At 42.0% G+C, this 24403-nt stretch overlaps 1 protein-coding gene across 1 annotated transcript; it reads right to left on the bottom strand.

The window, feature by feature from the left end:
* Positions 1 to 8829: 8829 nt before the first annotated feature.
* On the bottom strand, positions 8830 to 19493 carry LOC143784820 (uncharacterized). Its single transcript, XM_077273450.1, has 7 exons — positions 18934 to 19493; positions 18060 to 18174; positions 16988 to 17073; positions 13806 to 13967; positions 12691 to 12852; positions 11820 to 12108; positions 8830 to 10189 (listed from the first exon to the last, which is right to left on the bottom strand). Exons 1-7 carry the CDS (start codon positions 19040 to 19042, stop codon positions 9979 to 9981), a joined length of 1134 nt encoding a protein of 377 aa, XP_077129565.1. The 5' UTR covers positions 19043 to 19493; the 3' UTR covers positions 8830 to 9978.
* Between the last annotated feature and the right edge of the window lie 4910 nt (positions 19494 to 24403).

Here is a 24403-nt window from a genome sequence, read left to right as displayed (position 1 = left end):
TGTGCCATATAGTGCTCTGCACCATTATTGCCCCATAGCTGTGCCACATAGTGCTCTGCACCATTCATTATTGCCCCATAGCTGTGCCATATAGTGCTCTGCACCGTTCATTATTGCCCCATAGCTATGCCATATAGTGCTCTGCACCGTTCATTATTGCCCCATAGCTGTACCATATAGTGCTCTGCACCGTTCATTATTGCCCCATAGCTGTACCATATAGTGCTCTGCACCGTTCATTATTGCCCCATAGCTGTACCATATGGTGCTCTGCACCGTTCATTATTGCCCCATAGCTGTACCATATAGTGCTCTGCACCGTTCATTATTGCCCCATAGCTGTGCCATATAGTGCTCTGCACCGTTCATTATTGCCCCTTAGCTGTGCCATATAGTGCTCTGCACCGTTCATTATTGCCCCATAGATGAGCCATAGAAAGCTGTGCCATTGCTGCTGCTGCAATAAAAAAAAAAACGACATACTCACCTCTCTTGCTTGCAGCTCCTCAGCGTCCCGTCCCGGCGTCTCTCTGCACTGACTGATCAGGCAGAGGGCGGCGCGCACACTATATGCATCATCGCACCCTCTGACCTGCACAGTCAGTGCGGAGAGACGCGGGAAGATGGAGCGGCACCCGGCGTGTGGAACGTGGACAGGTGAATATGTAATACTTACCTGCTCCCGGCATCCAGCTCCTTCCCCCTGCCTGTCTTTGGTGCCGCAGCCTCTTCTTCTATCAGCGGTCACCGTTACCGCTGATTAGAGAAATGAATATGCGGCTCCGCCCCTATGGGAGTGGAGTCCATATTCATTTCTCTAATGAGCGGTCCCACGTGACTGCTGAACAGGGGAAGAGCTGCGGCACCTGGAGACCGTGGGACGGGCAGGGGGAGCGCCAGGAGCCCCGGAAGCAGGTAAGTATGCCTCAGCGCCTTCTCCCCCTCACTCACCGACCCTGCCGCCGACCGTGACTCGAATATAAGCCGAGAGGAGCACTTTCAGCCCAAAAATTTGGGCTAAAAATCTCGGCTTATACTCGAATATATACGGTACAATGAAACCCAGGTCAAAATTGGCCTGCAGCAAGCGCATTAGTGTGTAGGAAGTGGAAGTCATTATGAAATATATGGCACATCATTTATCTCAGTCATCAGATTGAGTCAGTGTTTTGAGCAGAACAGTCACCTGATTTAATAAAAAAAAACATGAAAAATGTATGTGTCATTATTAAATGGGCTGTTGGATACTATAGGATTACCATCCGTTTCTATGGTGAGGTCTGTCTGGTATTACTAAAGCTGTGTTAAAGAGCTTGAATAAGGTTTAATACAGTCCTAAGTGACCTCAGAGTGTTACACACGCCTTTTCGGGGCAATTGGAAACTTTGGAGCATTGCAATTCTCAGCAAATCCATTCTCTGCTATTCCAATTTTGGGAAAAATTAATAAAACCTAATGAATTAGATTTTCAAAAGAGCTCTGCTGATAGCTCTAATAGATTTGTGTCAGGATTTGAAGAGCAACTAAGTGAAGGACTTACACACATTATGCATTAATAAAATGGTAGGACATTTTTTTAATGAAGACTATATGGAAAGTTATTACATTTATATTTAAGAACCAAATGAACGAAATAAAAAAATCAATATAAGCGTGTACATAGGTTTAAAACATAATATAGATGGATAATATTAGATATGGCATCACAAGCTACTTGTGCTCCTGTCAGAATACCCAGCGTGTAGAGACCGGTGAGGTTACTTGTTGGGGCGACGCTGGTCTCTGCACTTTGGATATTCTGGCATATGCCGCAGGGACTAGCCCAGCTCCGGAATCAAGTGTCACTGATAATGTTTTGTTTCAGTGAGTGAGCATGGAGCTGCGACAGTGACCACAGCCTCTGCCCTGATAACGCTTTGTGTAAGTATCCCAGCATGCACTGGGATTTTCAAACAAAGCATCATCAAAAAGGAAGTAAAAAAAAGAGAAAATCTGTTAGATAATGCAGTTAGGGATGTGTAAGAGCGTGAGCGGTGCTTAAGAAGATGTCGTGGCAAGCGAGAGTTATAAAAGTGTTATACGGTTACATGTTTTATATATAAATGTGCATTTTATCCTTATTGTCGGTCTGTGCTTCGGTTTCCTGGAGGTTTTACCCCAAGGTCGTACCCCGGCATTGGGGAGGGCTGTCCAATAGGAGAACCAGTGAAGGCTGAAAGGATATGGTTAGTACATACTGGGTTAGGAAACAGTTAAATGGTTTGGGAATAGCCCACATACTGGGGTTATATCAAACAAAAAGCAGAAGCACCTCCTGATGAAGAGAGTTAAAGGGAACCTGTCAGCAGGACTGTGCACAGTATCCTACAGACAGTGTCAGGTCGGTGCCGTTATACTGAATACAATGATACCTGGTGATGAAATCTGTCTTGTGGTTGTTGTGTAATCTTTATGTTCAGTTTTGTGTTAATGATATGCTCGAGTCCTAAGGTGGGGTTGGTGCATGTGGTTCTCTGATTATATATTCATAATGCAGCCTGCTGATAGGTCATTAATCCCTCACTGACCTGCCCCCTAGTTTACATAATGAATATCTGTACTTCTTGAATTAATAAACCACTTCTGCAGGCAGGTGCCGGCCGTGACATCTGCGCTGCAGCGTAATCACATGTGTACTTTGCACTTATTCCCTTTTGCAGATTTACTTGAGCGAGCCTGGCAAAAATAAGTAAGAAATATTACTGTGAATGCAATCAATAATTGCAGACTCTATCCTGACATCAAAATTCCAACTCCATACGTAATAAAAATAAATCTGCACCTTATACTTTACATTCACTTTTATTTTTTGGTAAAAAAAATATTGATAATATATTGTACAGCACATCAAGATCCTCACGATAATGTGTTTTTCAGCCACTTAAAGGGAATGATGTCGGGGCAGAGTCCCGGATTCCATCAAAGTGTCATTTACTGGGTTGCTTTGATAAAATCATTATTTATCAGCAATAAAAGCATATGTTTATATATGTACTTTAACCCTTTCATGCCATGGCCATTTTGCAATTTTTCGTTCACAGATACCAAGCGTGTATAGTTTATTTTTTATTTAAGTGGAGTAAAAAAATTACGAAATTTGTGTTACAAAAAGTTTCTTTTTAGTTTGTCATCATTTTCCAAGACCCGTAGCGTCTTCACTTTTGGTGATCTGGGGCTGGGTTATGGCTTATTTTGTGTGCCCTGATCTGACGTTTTTATTGATACCATGTTGGGGTAGATATGATGTTTTGATCACCTTTAATTTCATTTTTTGCAATGTTGTGGACGGCAAAAAAAATTAATTCTGATGTTTTTAATTTTTTTCATCGTTACGTTGGTTTTTTTATTGGATTAATTTATTTGATATTTTGAAATGTATTTCTAAACTCATACATTAATATGACATATTTACTGTAAATGTTTCCATATCATAGTGATATAAAATAAACAGAAATCACACAATTGCTGCAGTTGGGTACATTTTATATGTGACAATTTTTCTTTATATCATAAAACTGCCATCTTCTAGCCCTAGACCCCAGGCTTAGCACCACTCAAAAACGCTCAAAGGTTTACAAGACTGTGGGGCTGCTGAGCCTCACACACTGAATTCTCTGGTGCATCTTACAAGAACTAATTCGGATGTGAAAATGGGGTCAAAGCTTTAATTAGAGCAACTTTGGATAGGATTCAGATCGCCCTGTATATACAATAATTCTGCTGGTTGCATCCAGGGGTCTGAATACTTTCCATACCCACTGTATAAACACTGCTCAAAAAAATAAAGAGAACAATTAAACAGCAGAATATAACTCAAGTAAATCAAACTTCTGTGAAATCAAACTGTCCACTTAGGAAGCAGCACTGATTGACAATCAATTTCACATGTTGTTGTGCAAATGAAATAGACAACAGATGGAAATTGTTGCCAATTATCAAGACTCCCCTCAATAAAGGAGTGGTTCTGCAGGTGGGGACCACAGACCACATCTCGGTACCAATGCTTTCTGGCTGATGTTTTGGTCACTTTTGAATGTTGGTTGTGCTTTCACACTTGTGGTAGCATGAGACGGACTCTACAACCCACACAAGTGGCTCAGGTAGTGCAGCTCATCCAGGATGGCGCATCAATGTAAGCTGTGACAAGAAGGTTTGCTATGACTGTCAGCGTAGTATCCAGAGGCTGGAGGCGCTACCAGGAGACAGGGCAGTACACCAGGAGATGTGAAGGGGGCCATAGGAGGGCAACAACCCTACATCAGGACCGCTACCTCCACCTTTGTGCAAGGAGGAACAGGAGGAGCACTGCCAGAGCCCTGCAAAATGACCTCCAGCAGGCCACAAATGTGCATGTGTCTGCACAAACTGTTAGACATCAACTCCATGAGGATGGTCTGAGGGCCCGACGTCCACAGATGGTGGTTGTGCTCACAGCCCAACACTGTGCAGGACACTTGACATTTGCCACAGAACACGAGGATTGGCAAATTCACCACTGGCGCCCTGTGCTCTTCACAGATGAAAGCAGGTTCACACTGAGCACATATGACAGATGTGACACAGAGTGGAGATGCAGTGGAGAGCGATCTGCTGCCTGCAACATCCTTCAGCATGACCGGTTTGGAAGTGGGTCAGTAATGGTGTGGGGTGGCATTTCTTTGGAGGGCCGCACAGCCCTCCATGTGCTCGCTAGAGGTAGCCTGACTGCCATTAGGTACCGATATGAGATCCTCAGACTTTGGTGAGACCATATGCTGGTGCGGTTGACCCTGGGTTCCTCCTAATGCAGGACAATGCCAGACCTCATGTGGCTGGAGTGTGTCAGCAGTTCCTGCAAGATGAAGGCACTGAAGCTATAGACTGGCCCGCCCATTCCCCAGACCTGAATCCAATTGAGCACATCTGGTACATCATGTCTTGCTCCATCCACTAACGTCACACTGCACCACAGACTGTCCTGGAGTTGGCGGATGCTTTAGTCCAGGTCTGGGAGGAGATCCCTCAGGAGCCCGTCCACCGCCTCATCAGGAGCATGCCCAGACGTTGTACAGTAGTGAGGTCATACAGGCACGTGGAGGCCACTCACAATACTGAGCATCTTTTCCTTGTCATGAGGCATTTCCACTGAAGTTGGATCTGCCTGTAATTTGATTTTCCACTTTGATTTTGAGTATCATTCCAAATGCAGACCTCCATGGGATATTCATTTTGATTTACATTGATAATTGTTATGTTATGTTTTGTTGTTCTGAACACATTCCACTATGCAATGAATTAAAATTTGCAACTGGAATATTTCATTCAGTGATATCTAGGATGTGGTATTTTAGTGTTACCTTTATTTTATTGAGCAGTGTATATATACATTCACACTTTCTAAGTGTATACAACAGCAAGAAGGAAAAGTTGTAGAATTATAGAAATCACAGCATGTTAGTTATATGTTAACGAAAAAATTGTACCAAAATTTTCAAAAATTTTCGAGTAAAAGCACCACGCATGGAAATCCCCGCACTTAGGCTCCTTGTCTGCTATTAATGAGGTTATTAATGGTTGTCTGAGGAATGTTGAGTAGACAAAACCTCAAAATCCGCTGAATTCAAAATTGGTAGTTTCTAATGGATGTGTATTTTCCTCCCCAGTTTCCTCTAAATGTTGTTGAAGAAACTTTAAACATGCTTGAGCATGCTTTTTATTCAGCAATGGAGTCTTGTGTGGTGAGCGTGCATACAGGCCACGGAGGTTCAGTGCATTACTTATTATTTTATTTGAAATAATTGTACCTGCTGATTCCAGTCCTTTTTGTAGCTTTCCACTGATCTTGGACAACTCTTTTGATAAGTCGTTTCAGTACTCTGTCTGCTGTCTGAAATCCTGCAAGGAGCACCTTATCATACCTGGTTTATAGTGAAGTTATATACTTTCCATCTACAGAATATGACTCCAAAAGTGTTCACTGGAGCATTCAGTAGTTTAGGAAGTCTTCCGTAACTAATGACATCAGTAGGTTTTTCAACAATAAGGTTGTGAAGGTCTTGAGACAGCTCACTTGTTTTACCCATTATGAGATAGTTCTTGTGTGGCACCTTGGTAATGAGACACCTTTTTTAAGGCAATCAGTTGAACCAACTGATATTATTTTTCACTAGCAGAATTGCTTTTTCGTTACCGATAGATTTTAGCTGGTGTCAAGACGTTCCATGGCTTTTTGCACCTCTCTTTCTTCATGTGTCCAATATTTTTTCTGTGTGATTTTTACATTATTACACATAACTTAATTTATGGACATCTATAGTTTGATTTATTTACCCTTTTGGATTGAATGGGTTGCTATCGACAAATATATGTTTAGAAATATGTTTACTTAGAAAATGGTGACATATTCAATATTTATTTCATGCACTGTATGTATACACATTCACACACCTCTTTAGATGATAAATGATAAATCACACATGACATTTGTAACATACTTAGTGAACCAGGTCCATTACAACATACGCGAGATGTAGTTTTATGAATACCTATAAAGGCAGCAAAGGAAACGAAAAGGATAGTAATATAAGTATAAATCAACACAATAAGGTTTAACTTTTGAAAAGATCGTGCAATAATACCGCACTTTGTCCCTCTACTACACCAGGTTTATATATATTACTGTAATCTTTATACTGTTTTTTCAGCGGCTAGTAAGTTTCTCCCCATCTAATTGTATATTTCCCTATGGACTTACAAGGTTAAAAGTTCTAGGAATCCACTTCTATTCACATACTGGAGGTCTCTAAATTAATTTAAGTATGGCTGAAACAGCCTCAGTTTGCATGTACAAATGGAGGGAAATTAAACTGCTGTAAAAGGTAGAAATAATTTTTCAGGTAACTTATCACAATATTAGACTGGTATGTTGCATTGGTCATTGCAATACAGTGATTACTAGGGTTGAGCGACTTTTAATTTTTTGAGATCGTGTCGGGTTTCACGAAACCCGACTTTCTCAAAAGTCGGGTCGAGTGAAATCGGCCGATCTTATTGAAAAGTCGGGGTCGGGGATCGGCCAAAACACGAAACCCAATGCAAGTCAATGGGGAAGCATACTTTTTTAGTATTTACTTCAGCGCGATAATGTTGAAAAGCCGGTAATTCAATTGCCGGCTTTTCATTTCTCCTGCCTAAACCCGACATGATATGAGACATGGTTTACATACAGTAAACCATCTCATATCCCCCTTTTTGTTGCGTATTCCAAACCACTAATGTTAGTAGTGTGTATGTGCAAAATATCGGCGCTGTAGCTTGTAACATAAAGGGTTAAATCGTGGAAAAAATTGGCGTGGGCTCCCGCGCAATTTTCTCCGCCAGAGTGGTAAAGCCAGTGACTGAGGGCAGATATTAATAGCCAGGAGAGGGTCCATGGTTATTGGCCCCCCCTGGCTACAAACATCTGCCCCCAGCCACCCCAGAAAAGGCACATCTGGAAGATGCGCCTATTCTGGCACTTGGCCACTCTCTTCCCACTCCCCTGTAGCGGTAGGATATGGGGTAATGAAGGGTTAATCCCACCTTGCTATTGTAAGGTGGCATTAAGCCAGATTAATAATGGAGAGGCGTCAATTATGACGCCTATCCATTATTAATCCAATTGTATGAAAGGGTTAAAAAAACACACACATTATTAAAAAGTATTTTAATGAAATAAACACACAGGTTGTTTTAATATTTTATTGCTCTCTCAATCCAGCTGAAGACCCTCGCTTGGCAAAATAATAAACCCACAATACACATACCCTCTGATGAACTGTCATGTCCCAAGAGGTAATCCATCTGAAGGGGTTAAAATATTTTACAAGCAGGAGCCCTGCTAATGCAGCTGTGCTCGTGCTTGTAAGCCCCGGCGAATGAAGGAAATGTAGGTCAATGACCTATAGTTACCTTCAGTCGCGGTGATGCGCCCTCTACTGGATGTCCTCATATGACGTCGAGCGTGGGAAAAAGTTCCCAGGCTGCAGTTCATGAGGACATCCAGTAGAGGGCGCATCACCACGACTGAAGGTAACTATAGGTCATTGACCTACATTTCCTTCATTCGTTTTACAATGACCCTCACAGTCCCCTGATCTGAACATTATTGAAAACCTGTGGCAAGATCTCAAAATAGCAGTGCATGCAAAATGACCCAAGAATCTCACAGAGCTGGAAGAATAGGAATAATGGGTGAAAATCCCACAAACAAGAAATGATTGACTGTTGTTTGGCTACAAAAAGTGTTGACAAGCTGTTATACTTTCAAAAGGGGGTGCTACTAGGATCTCACCGTGCAGGATTGTGCACACCATTGTGTTTGATCATTTTGCATTTTGTAATTTTTAAAATGTAAATGACAAAAATATATATTTTTTAGCCTAACATGCAAAGAAAATGTCATGTGTAACTTTAGGCCTTTTAGAGATCATTTCATCTTCAACTTACTTAACTGTTCCCAATAACAGTCATTTTGACCAAAAGTGCCCAAACTTTTACATGCCAAAGTAAATGAATTGGGCTATACTCCAGAACTCTCTCCATAGAAGTGCATCAGACATGTGACATTCATGTAGATCGCATGTTGAGAAGTGGTTATATTGTTTTTAAACACAATAGTACTTGTACCCTAGATTACATGTGTGCGAGAAAACGGGATGATCAGCAGCCATTTGTAATGGTAATGACTATGCAAAGTAGTCTACATACAGTGCTATGTATATTCTGCTGTATTGTAAAGATCCATAACGAAAGCTCAGATACACATGAAATACGCTGACTTCATTAATAACTTTATTCAAGTTGGATAATGTGGAAGGTTCCATTAGAAGTCAGGACAGTAGTCTTAAATGTGGCCCTGATGATGATGGACCCCTGGTTAAGAAATAGTCATTCTTTAACACTCAGGAGAGGAAAAACCCCCAATGGTGGAAACCTCTAGGGAACCATGGTTAAAGAAGTGCCCTTCCCTTGGGCTGTGGATAGGTGAGAACAGAGACCGAGCCCGGAATCTGCCTCTTCTTACAGCCAGTACCTCACCTGTGTCATGAGTACAGTTGGCTGCTGAAAGCCTGGTAAATGTCGTATTAATGGATGAGAGCAGTCTGAGCCCAGAATCTGCCTCTTCATGCATCAGTTAAGTCACTTGTCTGTGAACACATCTGACTGCGGAAAGTACGGTAAGTTTCACATCCATAGGTGAGAGCAGTCCAAGCCTGGAATCTGCCTCTTCATGCAGTAGGTAAGTCACTTGTCTGTGAGCACGTCTGACTGTTGAAAGTCCGGTAAGGTTCATATCCATAGGTGAGAGCAGTCCACGCCTGGAATCTGCCTCTTCATGCAGTAGGTAAGTCACTTGTCTGTGAACACGTCTGACTGTGGAAAGTCCGGTAAGTGTCATGTTCATAGGTGAGAGCAGTCCAAGCCTGGAATCTGCCTCTTCATGCAGTAGGTAAGTCACTTTTCTGTGAACACGTCTGACTGCGGAAAGTCCAGTAATTGTCATGTCCATAGGTGAGAGCAGTCCAAGCCTGGAATCTGCCTCTTCATGCAGTAGGTAAGTCACTTGTCTGTGAACACGTCTGACTGCGGAAAGTCCGGTAAGTGTCTTGTCCATAGGTGAGGGCAGTCCAAGCCTGGAATCTGCCTCTTCATGCAGTAGGTAAGTCTCTTGTCTGTGAACATGTCTGACTGTGGAAAGTCCGGTAATTGTCATCTCCATAGGTGAGAGCAGTCCAAGCCTGGAATCTGCCTCTTCATGCAGTAGGTAAGTCACTTGTCTGTGAACACGTCTGACTGCGGAAAGTCCGGTAAGTGTCTTGTCCATAGGTGAGGGCAGTCCAAGCCTGGAATCTGCCTCTTCATGCAGCAGGTAAGTCACTTGTTCGTGAACACGTCTGACTGCAGGAAGTCCGGTAAAGGTTATACCCATGGGTGAGAGCAGAGACCGAGCCCGGAATCTACCTCACTGTGCTGCAGGTAAGTCACATGTCCGTGAACACATCTGACCGCAGAAAGTCTGGTAAGTGTCATATCCATGGGTCTTTTCTGCGTCATCACAGGTTGCCTGATCCTCTCTTGGTAGCCACCATGTAAAGGAGTTGTTGTGAAGTTGTCTCCTCCTGATGGATTCCTTTAAAAAAAAATAGATTTTAGTACTGTAGGTAAAGCACTGAACACATTACAAACTCATTTCTTTACTGTATCAAGTGTAATCGTCCAAATAATGGGACAGGGCTGCAATAGTTAAATCCTGGGGTCTGCTGGAATACATCGATGAAACATTACACATTAACCCCCTTAGTGACCGCCAATACGTCTTTTAACTGACCTGAGATATAAGAGAATAGCCTCCCCATACAGGTGACAATCCAGCAGCTGTCGGCTGTCCACTATAGCTGACAACTTGGTGCATCAGCCATCATCAGTGTTTGCACCGTCCATATCTGTTTAACCCCTTAGATGCTGCTGTCAATAGTGACTACATCATTATAAATGGTTAACAGAGTGTGGGGGCTTCCTCTTTATCCAAATTGGTGCCCTCAGATCATGATTTTGTGGTCCTGATGTTTGCGATGGCAATTCATGACCAAATAGTGGCCTAAGAATCTAACAGCTGTAGTAATCTGTTCAGAAGTTAGAGACATTTAGGTGATAAAAATACACATTTTCATTTCTGTCATGCCACTTTGCATTAATTCCTGTAACGCACCTGAAGAGTTAATAAACTACCTGAGAGCAGTTTTCAATACGTCAGGGGGTGCTGATTTAAAAATGGTATCACGTTTGGGGGTTTCCCAATATATGAGACCCCTAAAGTCACTTCAAACATGGATAAGTCTCTAAAAAAATAAATTTTGTAAATTTTCTTGAAAAAATAAAAAATTGCTGCTACATTTTTAATCCTCCTAACATTCTACCAAAATAAAATAACATTTTACAAATTGTGCTGATGTAAAGCAGACATGTGGGAAATGTTATTTATTAATGGTTTGCTGTGGTATGGCCATCTGGATTAAAGGGATAATCATTCACATTTTGAAAATTGCTAATTTTTTAACATTTTTCTCAAATTTTTGATATTTTTTATAAATAAACACAAAACATATTGACCGAAATTTACTATTATCAGAAATTATAATGTGTCACGAAAAAACAAACTCAAAATCACTGGGATTTGTTGAAGCGTTGCAGAGTTATTAGCACATAAATTGACACTGGTCAGATTTCAAAAATTTGGCTCTGTCACTAAGGGGTTAATCATTTAACAATAGACAGTATTTGCAGAACATGTATGCTGCAACTGAAATACCATGAAATATCCCACATTAGTGGCTGTAATAATTCCTCACCCCAGTCTTTTAATCAATGAACCTATTCTCACCACAACGATGGGAGCATGTTTCGTGGCTGCTCCTTGGGAGGTTTCAGGCCTCCCTGAGCTCACCTTAGGACACCTGCGTTACGGTTTGACAGGTGTACCGCCTCAGTCATCATGAATTTGATGAGCTGAGGCTGCCACATCACCCTTCCGGCCCAAGCTCTCGCACTTTATCAGAACTGGGCAAAAATGGTGTAAGAATGCCAAATATCACAATCTTTTAGCGCAGCCTGGAGTTTCACCAAACTGTTGTGACATTTCAAAGCTTTAAATGTCAGAATACTGGTGTAAAAGAGTTGATAAATCAGGGCCCTCAGTCCTTTTGAAAGGATTGAAAGATGATCTTCTGATAAACTTTGAGCTGAGACATTAAAACACTTACCGGTACCTATTTTTCCAGCCTCCTTGTTTGTTTCGGAAATATATAATTTGACGTCCAGGTTGTGAGGACTCAGAATCAAATGTATAAACATATCGATAATCCGAATCTTGAAAGGAAACAATCTTCCCTGTGTTTTTATTTTTCAGTTGATTTCTTCCTTTTAGAATAGATGGAGGTGTCTGTTTGTGATCATTAAAGTCCGCACTAATCTTGGACTCTTTCGCCTCCACTATATCGGCCTTGTGCGGCATTGTAATATCTCCAGAAGTACAGAAAATGTCAAATTCTCCTGTAACACAAAATATTGAAATTAGATTTAATAAAATTCAAGAATCTATGTGATTAAGATAATTAACATTTACAGGTTGTTATAACTTCTAAATAGTATATTAGACTGTAAAAAGTGGGATCCAATCTCCAGAGAAATGCTCCAGCGTTTCAGAGAAAACATAGTTTGAAGAGCCACCCGGGGACTAAAGTGAGCCCTGACTGATCTGACGCTGCTCCCAGCCGGCTTCTCCCTGCCCCGCTGCACTTGCTGGACAGGTCTACCCTAATTAAAGATATGGGAGAGACCTGTCAGTCAACTACAGCCATGCGGGGAGATGTTAGCTGGGGGCAGCACCAGATTTGTCAAGTCTCTCCATGTGGTCACTGGTCAGCTCTGCAAAATGTTTTCTACAGATATTTGATATTATAAGTAACCTCTAGAATGGTATATTGAATTATGACAACAGAGGGGATGAGCCTCTATAGCTTCCAATGTATTAACGGCTCATTCACTGACAAGATCCCACAGGAGACCATTTTTTATTTATATATTAGGTTATTTTTCTATTAAATCTATTTTGTGAATGCCCTGAGTACTTACTGTCAGAGGAGGTGACCTCCTCCTCATCTGGGCTGATATCGATCACTACATCAGGGGGTCCAGGCACTGAGATCTTGTTGCCTGTGAGGACGTCTCTCTGTTCAGTCCCGGGCCCATGAGGAGAATCATCAGTGGTAATTGGTACGTCGTCCTCATGTTTTCCTGTAACACAGAACATTGAAATCAACATTTCTAAAATAAAAGCTTCCATCATGTTTCTACTCTGTCTAGGGATCATTTCACATCAAGAAACGTTTAAGAGAGTATTTTTTTATATAATGTTCTTTTTTCTATTAAATACATTTATACATTGAAGAAGACAAATCGGAAAGTCCTCAGTGTAAGTAAGGGACTTCACAATGCGAACTGCTTCCATGTGCTATAAAAGCCGACAATAACTGACTGTAGGAATAGAGATATCAAAGGAGCGCTCTGAGATAAATTTGCTAATCACTGCTGAACATCTCAGTCGTGTAGAGTATGTGGTAAATCACTGATCGCTGTCTTCTCCAGTTTGCAGCACAGCTCCAGTCTTCTGCTTAACCATGTGACTGTATACCAAGATGGCTATCACAATGCCTTTCTTATGCTGCTGGAAGTTGCTTTCTCAATGTAAGTATATGGAACCTCTCTCTGAGTCTCATAGGCTTACATTGGGGAAACTGCTACCGAGCCATACTTAAGACGTTGTGGTGCCTCTCCTGCTCTGCAAAATATGTTTTCTACAGTCGTACAGAGTCTTAAACTCTATATTAGTAGGTTTATTATTTTGGACTTTACCGTTATTTTATTTTTCAAAAAATAGTTTTCTTTCTCTTTAAACATATTTCATATGGCTCAGTGGTTAGCACTGCAGCCTGGCAGCACTGGCATCCTGGGTTCAAATCCCACTAAGGACAACATCTGCAAGGAGTTTGTATGTCCTCCGCATGTTTGCATGGGTTTCCTCCGGGGTCTCCGGTTTCCTCCCACATTACAAACACATACTGATAGGGAATGTAGATTGTGAGCCGCAAAGGGGACAGTGATGATAATGTGTGCAAAGCGCTGTGGAATTAATGGCGCTATATAAGTGAGTAAAATAAATAAATAAATACAATAGTTCTGAAACTTACTGTCAGAGGCGATGACCACATTCCCATCAAGGCTGGTGGGGATTTCTCTATCAGTGGGGTGAGCCATGATTATATTGTTGTCTTTCAAGAAGTCTCCCTTTTCAGCCTCAGGTCCATGAGGAGCATCCTCATTTGTAATAGTTCTTTCGAACTCATAATCTTCTGTAGTGGAAAAAATTGAAAGTAGCATTACAAAATCTTCTATGTTTAGTGGAGTTTATCAGGATTTACGGTATTATAACCTGTAGATAAGGGACATCAAACTCCATATGGTACAATAGGCTTCACATAGTTCTCCATATAGTATAATGGTCCCACATATTGCTCCATGCAGCATAATGGCTTCACATAGTTCTCCATACAGTATAATGTCCCCACATATTGCTCCGTGCAGTGTAATGGCTCCACATAATTCTCCATACAGTATAATGTCCCCACATATTGCTCCATGCAGTATAATGGCTCCACATAGTGCTGCATACAGTAAAATAGCTCCACATAGTGCTCCATACAGTCTAATTGCTCCATATATTGCTCCATGCAGTATAATGGGCCCCACTTAGTGCTCCATACAGTATAATAGCTTCACATAGTGCTCCATGCAGTATAATGGGGTCACATAGTGCTCCATAAAGTATAATGGGCCCCACATAGCTCTACATACAGTATAATGGCCACAAAATGCTCCATACAGTATAATGGCCCTACATACTACTCCATATACATTTACATAATCTAATATGCTTCATCACCGTTAGATAGGAAGCGATTCCAATTCAAAATGATAAAATCACAAAAATGTTGTCTTCAATAAGAAAATTAAAAGCAAATAAAAATTCTAAAAATAAAGGACAGAGCGAAAAAAAACTCCAAAAAGGAGGGGGGAAAACACACAGCAAAATAGGTATGTAATTAGAAGCGGTGTTACAAAATGTGGGGGTAGCCACAGAACAGAACCCAACAATTGCAAACACTGTTTGTGGCAGCAAGAAAACACCTAGACTGCAGAGGAATGAAATCTGCATTGTAAAAGACTAGTAAAACCGCACAGTAATGACACCAAAGTATAAAAATAATAATACATGCATATATTTCCACTTTTATTTTCTATCATGGCTATCACAATTATTACCATTAATAACACATAGCCATCATTATATGGTTATTTATCTGCACATGCCATAGCAATTTATTACATCACACTATATCCTTAGATTGGCGCTGAAGCGTCCAATTTTTATATGCTATTACGGTACTTCACTTCAAGCACATCGTTGTTAGTTCCCCTCTCTGTGTCCATGTTGTTCCTGCTGTTGTGCGCATGGGCGCTCGGCGGTCTGGTGTCCGGGTCGCGGCGTCTCTGTGTCCTTGGTAACGCCATGATCTCACCATGTGCGTCCGGTCACGTGACGCTGCGTCCCGGACTTCCGGTCTGTTCGGGCGGCTCATGCGCCGCACAGACGGCGGGGATTTACATCAGCACATCCACAATATAAAGACATCTCCGGTCATGTTAGATACACACTCCCCCTGACGAAGGACTGCGTGTCTGAAACGCGCGTCGGGGTGCACACTAATTAGCCGTTGGCAGCCTGGGGTCATTCCCTTGCTCTACCATTGTAAGTAACTGGCATTTTTCCATAAGCACATAGCACTTTTTGGCCCTTTGGTCATTTTCTGGCACCTTATGTATGTTTAATGGTGGTTCAACTCTTGCACATAGCACTTATATATATTTTCTTCATGGTCACTTTGATATTTGAGAGTGAATTGTTCGGAGTTCTTTTGTGATATCCTTATATCACTGGCACAAATTGATTTTTATACACATAATTTTTATATATATTTTTTTATTATTTTTAGTGTGTATATTGGGATAATGTGCCATATATGCTATAACTTATTATGAGGATCTGGCTTGCCCTATAAGTGTTGCGGCTTTTAGTGTGCACAATAATCTTTTTATCAATATATGTATTTTTATAATTAATTTTATGTCTATATATTTTCAATTAATGTTTGTCACTATTGTCACTTAATAAAATAAATTAATTAATATTATTAATATTCCCTGTCCTGTTCTTATTGGTTCAGGTCCTCACGTCGGGAGCTTTGGTTTCCATTGTAAAAGACTAAAAGAATGCAGGAGAAGGCTAGGGAGCTGATAAGTAGGGCTACCTTAATAATTCCGTATACATAACTCCCGCATAGGGCATTGTGTAGGAGTGAATCTTAGGGAAGGCAGATATAGTAGTCTACCCAGGTGCAGTCAGTACCCATGCTCTGCTAGTATACCACCACGATAGGACATTTTAGCGATAGCGTTTTCTGTGCCTACCTCCACCGCAGCCGAGTGAGTACAAACCTCTACACTGGACACTTACTAATAATGTTTAGGTATCTGAGTAACGGATTTACTTCTATTACATCCTAAATGATGGTGCATGTGACTTCCTGCTTAATATTTAGATTGAATGTGGGAGTTTACTACGTATACTAAATCCTGGTTTCTGTCTATTTTGTGTCCAGGAATATCCTTTGGTTACTGTGTATTTTGCTGGCTGAATATATAGGATGTATCTGCACCATCTGACCTGATTGAGGTGGTCTATTTGACATTTGTACCAGATTTACCACTGACATTTAAACTATCTAGTTATATCAACCGTATTGATCTATGTATCGCTATACCAGCAAGTATTCTAATACCATCTTATGAGATTATGACCCTTTACTATTTTTATCTATTTGAGCTAACTTGTTCCTCTTTTGTAACTGTGACCAAATACAATTTTTTTTTGCGCTGATGCTCAAAAACCATCTTATTCATGGCCTCTTTTTTTGCGACGTGAAAATTACATTCTTATTGTTTTCATTACTACGGTCACATGAACACAATTTTCTGGTGGCATAATAGGGTCTGGGTGGGAGAGCCGACGAGGAGTGGGGGCACCATATCGCAATATTAGGGTGTGAACCTCAGTGGCATTTTTTGTGGCTGCCTTACGGCCAGGTACCCTTCCCCCTGTGACTCTATTATATCTATAAGTCCCCCCTTTTGATAATAATTTTGAATAAAAATTTTGTATATATTAGAAGGATCTTTTTTAGTTTAAGTTGTAATTATTTTTGGACCTCTATCCTTCTGATTCAGGTTTTCAGATCTGTTAAGCTGTAGTTACCATTTAGTTTGGTGTTGCTCTCTCTAAAATCATCGGCACAATATTGGCTTTCAGCATCTTTCGTTGGAGTCTTCTTTTTCAGACAACTGTAAAAATACAAAAATAAAAGTCACATTGTAAATCGCAAAGTAAAACATGTCTGTATTCTGCAGAATGAAACATTTTATCTAGTCCTATCTGTAGAGAGATCACCAGTCAGTCATTTTGGTGTCTATGACAAGCAACAATTTATTTTAATATAGTATATACAAGCTGTAGCAGAGCCAGGTAGGACAGGGTTAATTCCTATCTTTGCAGGATTTGATTAGATGCACCCGCCTAGCTTTTGTTTTTTAACTACAGCCAGGACCTGTGTTCATTATTTGTGTCAGTCGGCTAGATGGAGCAGAGTTAAGTGTACTGGAGCTAGCGAGTGTTCAGCCAACATTTGAGCTGTAGCTGAGAGGGAGATGCGCTGGGATTTCTCTATGAATGGAGACAGCATGGTTCAGCTAGGAAAGCTGAACAGTCTGTGTGCAGGAGCGGCAGGGAACCGTGTGTCAGCTGCAGCCTGTTTAGTATTAACCGTGCCCAGGAGTTGAACACTTCTGTTTGGCACTGGAGGTTGCTGGAACTCGTACTGAAAGGGATACCAAGACTGGTGGGATCGTGCCTCTTCTATGTATGAAGCTTGCTTCTGGAGAAAGGACTGTAATCTATTCAGGTGAGCCCGCACTGACATATGGGCCCTGCTAAATGAACTGTTTATTTGCTGTGATACCTTTGTGCCTAGAAGAGGATGTTTTTTGGTTTGGAATCTCTTGGAATTTTTTGAAAGCAATAAAACTGCACAGGTTTAGACCAAACCTTATTGACTGTGTGAACGCTACCTAATGCCTACCTGAGAGTGTGAATCCCTACAAAGTCTAATATATACCCATCAGTTACCCGCAGGGCACAACTCCAGGGTGACAAGTGTGTGAGCCACAAGAGGCCTACACTAAAATATTCCCATTACTGGAGTAACCTGGAGATGTGACATTTCCTCTACAGACTCCTGTGTAGCCCATACATCATTACTTACTATACTTACCGACAGATGGTAGCAATGGCACGAATGATTACTGCAAGGGCAGAGAGAACGGCAGCCGGTATAACAATCCTATAGACTGCATCCTCAGATGTTTTTGGAGGCACGGTGATATTCTCTAAAAAGACAAAGAATATAAGTGATCAGGTAACCAGAGCTGGAATGTGCTCAGAAGTGGAACCAAATACATGGACTAGGCGGGCTGAGGAACCAAGTATGACTATGAAAAAGAGGGGGATTTAGTTTGGAGAAATTATGGATTATTTTTCATAATGGACGATACAAAAATCTATTCTTTTATATTCCTGAAACAGGGAACGAATGCAGGATGGGAGATGACACCTGAAATTACAAGTAACACATGAAAAATCCTCCACTCCATGTATTATGTGACGTCCAGCCACAGAAGAAAAGTTACAGAAGCCCTAATGCCACGGAGCCTGACGCTCATAAACTGGGCCCTAATAATGGATCCTAATAGTTTCTGGGGCTGGATGTGAAATGCTACATGTGAAGGACATATCTGATTTCTGTGCTGCTTATCGCGTCTCTTGTGGCGCCTTCTGCTACATGTAGTAGTCAGAGTATCCAGCCAGGAGAGAACAGTATTAATGCTCTGTGTCTCATCTATGTTATTACACTGGAGCCCAAACTGCATTTTCCCCAATTTCACACTGAATGGGAAAATGAATGGTGTCATTCAAAACTATAACTCGTCCCCCAAAAAGATGAACAGGCCCTCATACAGCCATAGAAATGGGAAAAAAAGTTATGGCACTTGGAAGAAATGTAGAAGATAAAGGAAGAGCAAAAACCAAAATTGGCTGCAGAAGGGAAGGGTTATCCCCATAGTCAGTGTATCTGGTAATGCACTTACCTTCTTTCATCCCGATCTGCTCCTGTGATCGAGGGTTGCGGATAAAGATGGGAGCACCTTCCGCAGATGCGAATAGCACGTTCAGAACTAGAAGTACTCTAAACAGCATTGTAGCCTGGAGAAATATCGCTTACTTGTGTACGGCACAATCAGCTTCTCCAGACAGAGGATCTCACTGCAAAATCGCTGGTTACAGCCAAGGATTCCGTGACATCACAACTGGAACCCAACTGTTACATCATGGTGGGCGGGGCTACACATGAGTGATGTCACCATTGGGGCTCATCCACTACACGTTCCCAATGTATATAATAATTTTACAGAAAAAAAAGAAAAGGAAACAAGTAAAATAAATAAATAAAAAAGGAAAGAACTTTTTTTTTCACGTACTCACATTTATTATATTTTATGTACAACAAAAATGTGTTCCCTTTTGGGAGAATAATCATTCTCACATTCAATCATTCACTTTTTTCAACATTTATTTGCACATTTTTTCATTTCATTATTTTGTTTTCCACTTTAATTGCATTTTTATTCATTTGAACATATATATATATATATATATATACACATAGAAACTTTTTTCCTTTCTTCCTTTTTACTAGGTTTTTTCACTATCATTATCACTTACATTCACAATTTTCTTTTTTTCCACAATATCTCCATCCCAATTCCCCTTCCCATTAAATATGGCTGTGCCCCTTTGTTCATAGTGATCTGAAGCCATATTATCACAAAATACCTTCACCAACTCTTTTTCCCATTTTAAAGATGGCTGCCATGATAATTGTGCACTGTCCTGACTGGCTAGCTCATCCCACATCATGAGCCGTGATATTGTCGCACTTCATTGATGCACATCTTGCTGCCGGCGGGCAGCCGATGTCATGTCCATGTACACTCTGATATAATTTCATTATTTATTAATAATAATTTTATTTATGTAGCGCCAGCCAACATGTTACATAGCACTTTAAAATTAAGTGGTGACATACAGTATATAGACACTAAATTCCACGCAAGGTAAGACAGTTAAACACCTACAGGAGAAGTGAGGGCCCTGCTCGCAAGCTTACAATCTACAAGGAATTGGAATGGGCACAATAGGTGAAAAGCACTGGTTATTTCAGGTCCAGCTATTATAATAAATAGGGGTTTTCATATAAAGCGGCATGGTCCGGTCATCAGACAGAATGTTTAAATGCAGATATCAAGTGTGATTTTTGTGTGCATGGAGGGTGTGAAGTCAGCTGAATAGCAGGGAGCATTTATCATCCTGGGTTGTTTTATGCATGGCATCATATAATAATGTAGGTTAATATTAAGGTGAGCGAACTCCTGGGAGTTTGGGTTTGTAAGGTTCGGACGAACTTTAGTCCAAAGTTTGGTTTGAGTACCAGAACCTGACCCGAACATGATTCCAGACCCAAACCTCATATTAATCAATGGAGACCTGAACTTTGGTGCTGTAAAATGGTCGTAGTAAGGGCTAGGAGTTCGCAAAATTAAGCAAAGTGGGGGTAAGAGCAGGACAATTGCCCTGTAAACAAATGTAGATAGAGAAATGACTCAAAATAGCAAAAATATTAGAAAAGATTCTTAAGCCAAGAGGCGGAGGTCCAAGTTGAGGAGTGGAGCAGTTCCTTCCATGTGTATTTTGCTGTATTTGTTAATAAATAAATGAAAAAAAACTATGTGGATTCCCACTTATTTTTAATAACCAGCAAATGGAAAGCAGACAGCTGTGACCTGCTATTATTATGCTGGGAAAGGGTCAATATCTATGGACCTTCCCAGCCTATTAGTATCATCCACCTGCAGCTGACTGATTTGCCTTTACTGGTTATTAAAAATGGGAGAACCCTAAAAAAATGATGTGGGGTGCCTCCTATTTTATAACCAGCTAAGGCAAAGCAGAGAGCTGGGTGATGATATTAACATGCTGAGAAGGTCCATGGATAGTGGCCCTTACCAGAATTATAATACCAGCTCATAGCTATTTGCTTTCCCTTGGCTGGATATTAAAAATATGGGGGACCCCATGTCATTTTTGTTTTAGGCCCCCCCTTATTTGTAATAACTAGCAAAGGCAAAGCAGGCCCTTCCCAGCATAAGACAAGCTCACTTGCAATAGAAGCCAGTGTAGGCCCAAACTTTTGTGCTGTGTTATGATGGTTGAAAGTGATTTGGGCCTGCAAAAGGAATCAAAATGGGGGTAGGAGCAGGGCAGTTGCTCTACAATCAAATGAGGATAGCAATTTGAATTAAAATTACGGAGAATAAAAAAAGTATAATAATTATCTTGAATCAGGAGGCAGACGTCCAGGTGGAGGAGAAGGTTGAAGAGGTGGAGATGGATGTGGTGGTGTAGATGGAAGAAGCACGGGAGGAAGTATCCAACAACTGTTTTTGTGTTTTTTTTGTTTTTTAGGGAAATTACTTAAAAGTTTTGTTACAGTAATTGCTGCGTTCTGTAGGTGTACTATAACTGCTAACCGTGGAGTCTGGTTATAGCATAGAGTATATAGAACATACATGACAAAATTACAACATTTATTGCTTCACTTGACGGTAAATTTTTGCATCCATTTATGGATCCAATATATGTAAAATGAATAATGAATAAACTTACTTGCAACTTACTTCTCCGGACCATTTAATATGATTGTTGTAGTCCTTTAAAAAAATTGCTAGCTGATCCTTTTATTACCTTAAAAAATGACTGCAGCAGTGAGAAATTGTGTTTGCCTGGTAAATGCATTAGGGTGTGATGATGCACTTACAGCTCCTGAACCTCATGCTGTATTTCTTTTCTAGCAGCACAGTCCCCTGGTGGATTGACAGGTTAGTGGCTGTGTATAAGAGCACATAGCCTGTCAATCAGTGGCCGTGCATAAGAGCAAATGATCTGTCATTCAGCCTTGAAAAGCTGCTGCTCTGTAGCAAATACAATGTGAGGCTGAGAAGCGATAAGTGCATCATCTCAACCCAATGCACTTCCAGACACAATTTCAAAACGTGACTTCTCGCTGCTGGAGACGTGCTTTGGCGTTATAGACATATCAACTGGCTTGTCTTGTAAAGGGTTACACAATTCTTGTTCTTTTTTGTAGGAAATGTTAGCCAAGAAGTATGATTTCTCTTTGCGGAGATTGACATACTAAGCATGCCGAGATGAGGAGGCTTAATGATAGGGCTAGCGTAATGCACCGAGTAAATAGATTAAGTTATTGATGCATTTGCAGCCCGGGGTCCACCGTGCAGGAGGAACCTGCTGCTAGCAAATGGCATTATATGACGGTATAAGCGAACTCTGTTACTTCACAGAGTCTCTGACAAAAGAAAGCACTGTGCCCTGTTAGACTCACAGGAGTACACAGTCAGTCAGTGGTCTTGCACACACAAAAACTCCTCACCGGAGGTGCCGGTATTTAAGGGCTTATTTCAGCTGGGACCCTGAATACATACTCACAAAACTCCTCACCGGAGGTGCCGATATTCTAGGGGCTTATTTCAGCCGGGGCCCTAATTACATACACACAAGACTACACTGGCACAAAGAACATAACATAGATTGATACTAGCGCATGTCCATGCGGTCATGTGAACCTTTTATAGCTGCAGCAACTACAGGACCTTCCCAGAAGGACCAATGGGAGGCTGCCACAGAACTTGAGCAACTTGAGGACCTTCCTAGAGGACCAGTGGGAGTTACTGCAGTACCTGAGCATGTGACCCTTGATCTTCAATGAGAGATCTTACCCTTGGCAAACTCAGAAGGGGAAAGTAGGACTTAGTCCCAAAGACATCTGCTCGCTGCTGACCAGTACTGGCAACAATAGCAGAAGATGGAAAGGCAGCAGTAACCCTTTGCACAGTGTCAGACTGAGCGAGATGCTGGGACCGACGCCTCCGCTGAGCAGGCTCCACTGTGGCAGGAGAAGAATGGGAGACCGCAGCAGAGATGGCTCAAGATTCCCCCTGTGCTGAGGCAGGAACTCGAACCCTAACATTACCCCCCCTCCTAGGACCCCCCTCCCTGGACCTCGCTACGCTCGAAGGCAGTAATGAGCTGCAGAGCCTGAATGTTCTCAGCAGGCTCCCAGGACCTGTCCTCAGGACCATAACCCTTACAGGCCACCAAATAAATGTTTTGCCACGTACCACCTTGCACCCCAAATTAGCGTTCACCTCGTAATCGTCCATAGACGAACCTGATGTCCTGGCAGATGGCTCGGAAAACCAGGACATGTATACGGGCTTCAAGAGGGACACATGAAAGGTGTCAGTGATACAAAGGCGTGGTGGAAGGGCCAGACGGTAGACCACAGAGTTAACCTGTTCGAGGACCTTGAAGGGGCCCAAGTAGTGAGGTGCAAACTTAGTGGACTCAATTCGCAGCCTGATGTTACGGGTGGAGAGCCACACTAAGTCGCCAGGAGCAAAGGTCGGAGCGGGGCGCTGATGTGCATCGGCAGAGGACCTCATTCTCTCCTTGGAGGTCTGAATGGCATCCTGAGTGCGGTCCCAAATGTCTCGTGCCTCCACAGCCCTGTCTGCCACCCTGGAGTTGGCGGAAGACACAGGCATAGACACAGGAACCCGCAGATGCTGACCATAGTTAAGGAGGAATGGGGTCTGTCCAGTGGAGCCAGCTACGGCGTTCTTCGGCGCAAACTCCGCCCACGATACCAAGGATGCCCAGTCATTCTGCCTGACTGAGACAAAATGTTGCAGATATGTGACCAAGGTCTGGTTGGCCCTCTCTACCAACCCATTCGTCTCAGGATGATATGCAGAAGAGAGATTCAACTCAATGCTGAGAAGACGACAAAGCTCTCTCCAGAACTGAGATGCAAACTGGGGACCCCGGTCACTGACAATTTTGTCCGGTATACTGTATAGGCAGAAGATGTGTTTTATAAACAACGCTGCCAAGGCCCGTGCAGAAGGTAGCCGTGGAAGCAGCACCAAGTGCACCATTTTAGAAAAATGGTCGGTGATAACCCAAATGAAGGTGCAGCCACGAGACTTGGGTAAGCCCACCACAAAGTCCATTCCGACCATCTCCCAGGGCCTGTCTGCAACCGGCAAGAGATAAAGTAACCCAGCTGGCCTTTGTCGAGGAGACTTATTTTTGGCGCAGGAGACACACGCCCGAATATAATCTCCGACGTCACGGACGATATACGGCCACCAGTACGTCCTTGCCAGCAGCTCAGATGTCCTCTTTGTCGCAAACTAGTAGGTACAAAAGTCTTGCCCGGAGGCACTGACTCTATTGAAACTGGAGCCATGGTTTTCAGGCTCTCAGAAGGGACAATAAGCCGAGGCTCCCCTTCCTCCTCCTCAGAAGACACAACGGAGCGAGAGAGCGCATCAGCATGAATGTTCTTCTCCCCAGAGAGATAATGGAGGGTGAAGTGGAACTGGGAGAAGAACAAGGACCATCTGGCCTGACAAGAAT

This window comes from Ranitomeya variabilis, chromosome 7, assembly GCF_051348905.1.
Source record: "Ranitomeya variabilis isolate aRanVar5 chromosome 7, aRanVar5.hap1, whole genome shotgun sequence".
NCBI classification, from domain to species: Eukaryota; Metazoa; Chordata; class Amphibia; order Anura; family Dendrobatidae; genus Ranitomeya; species Ranitomeya variabilis.
The sequence above is the reverse complement of the archived record's forward strand: the minus strand, read 5'-3'. Positions and strand labels throughout refer to the sequence as shown.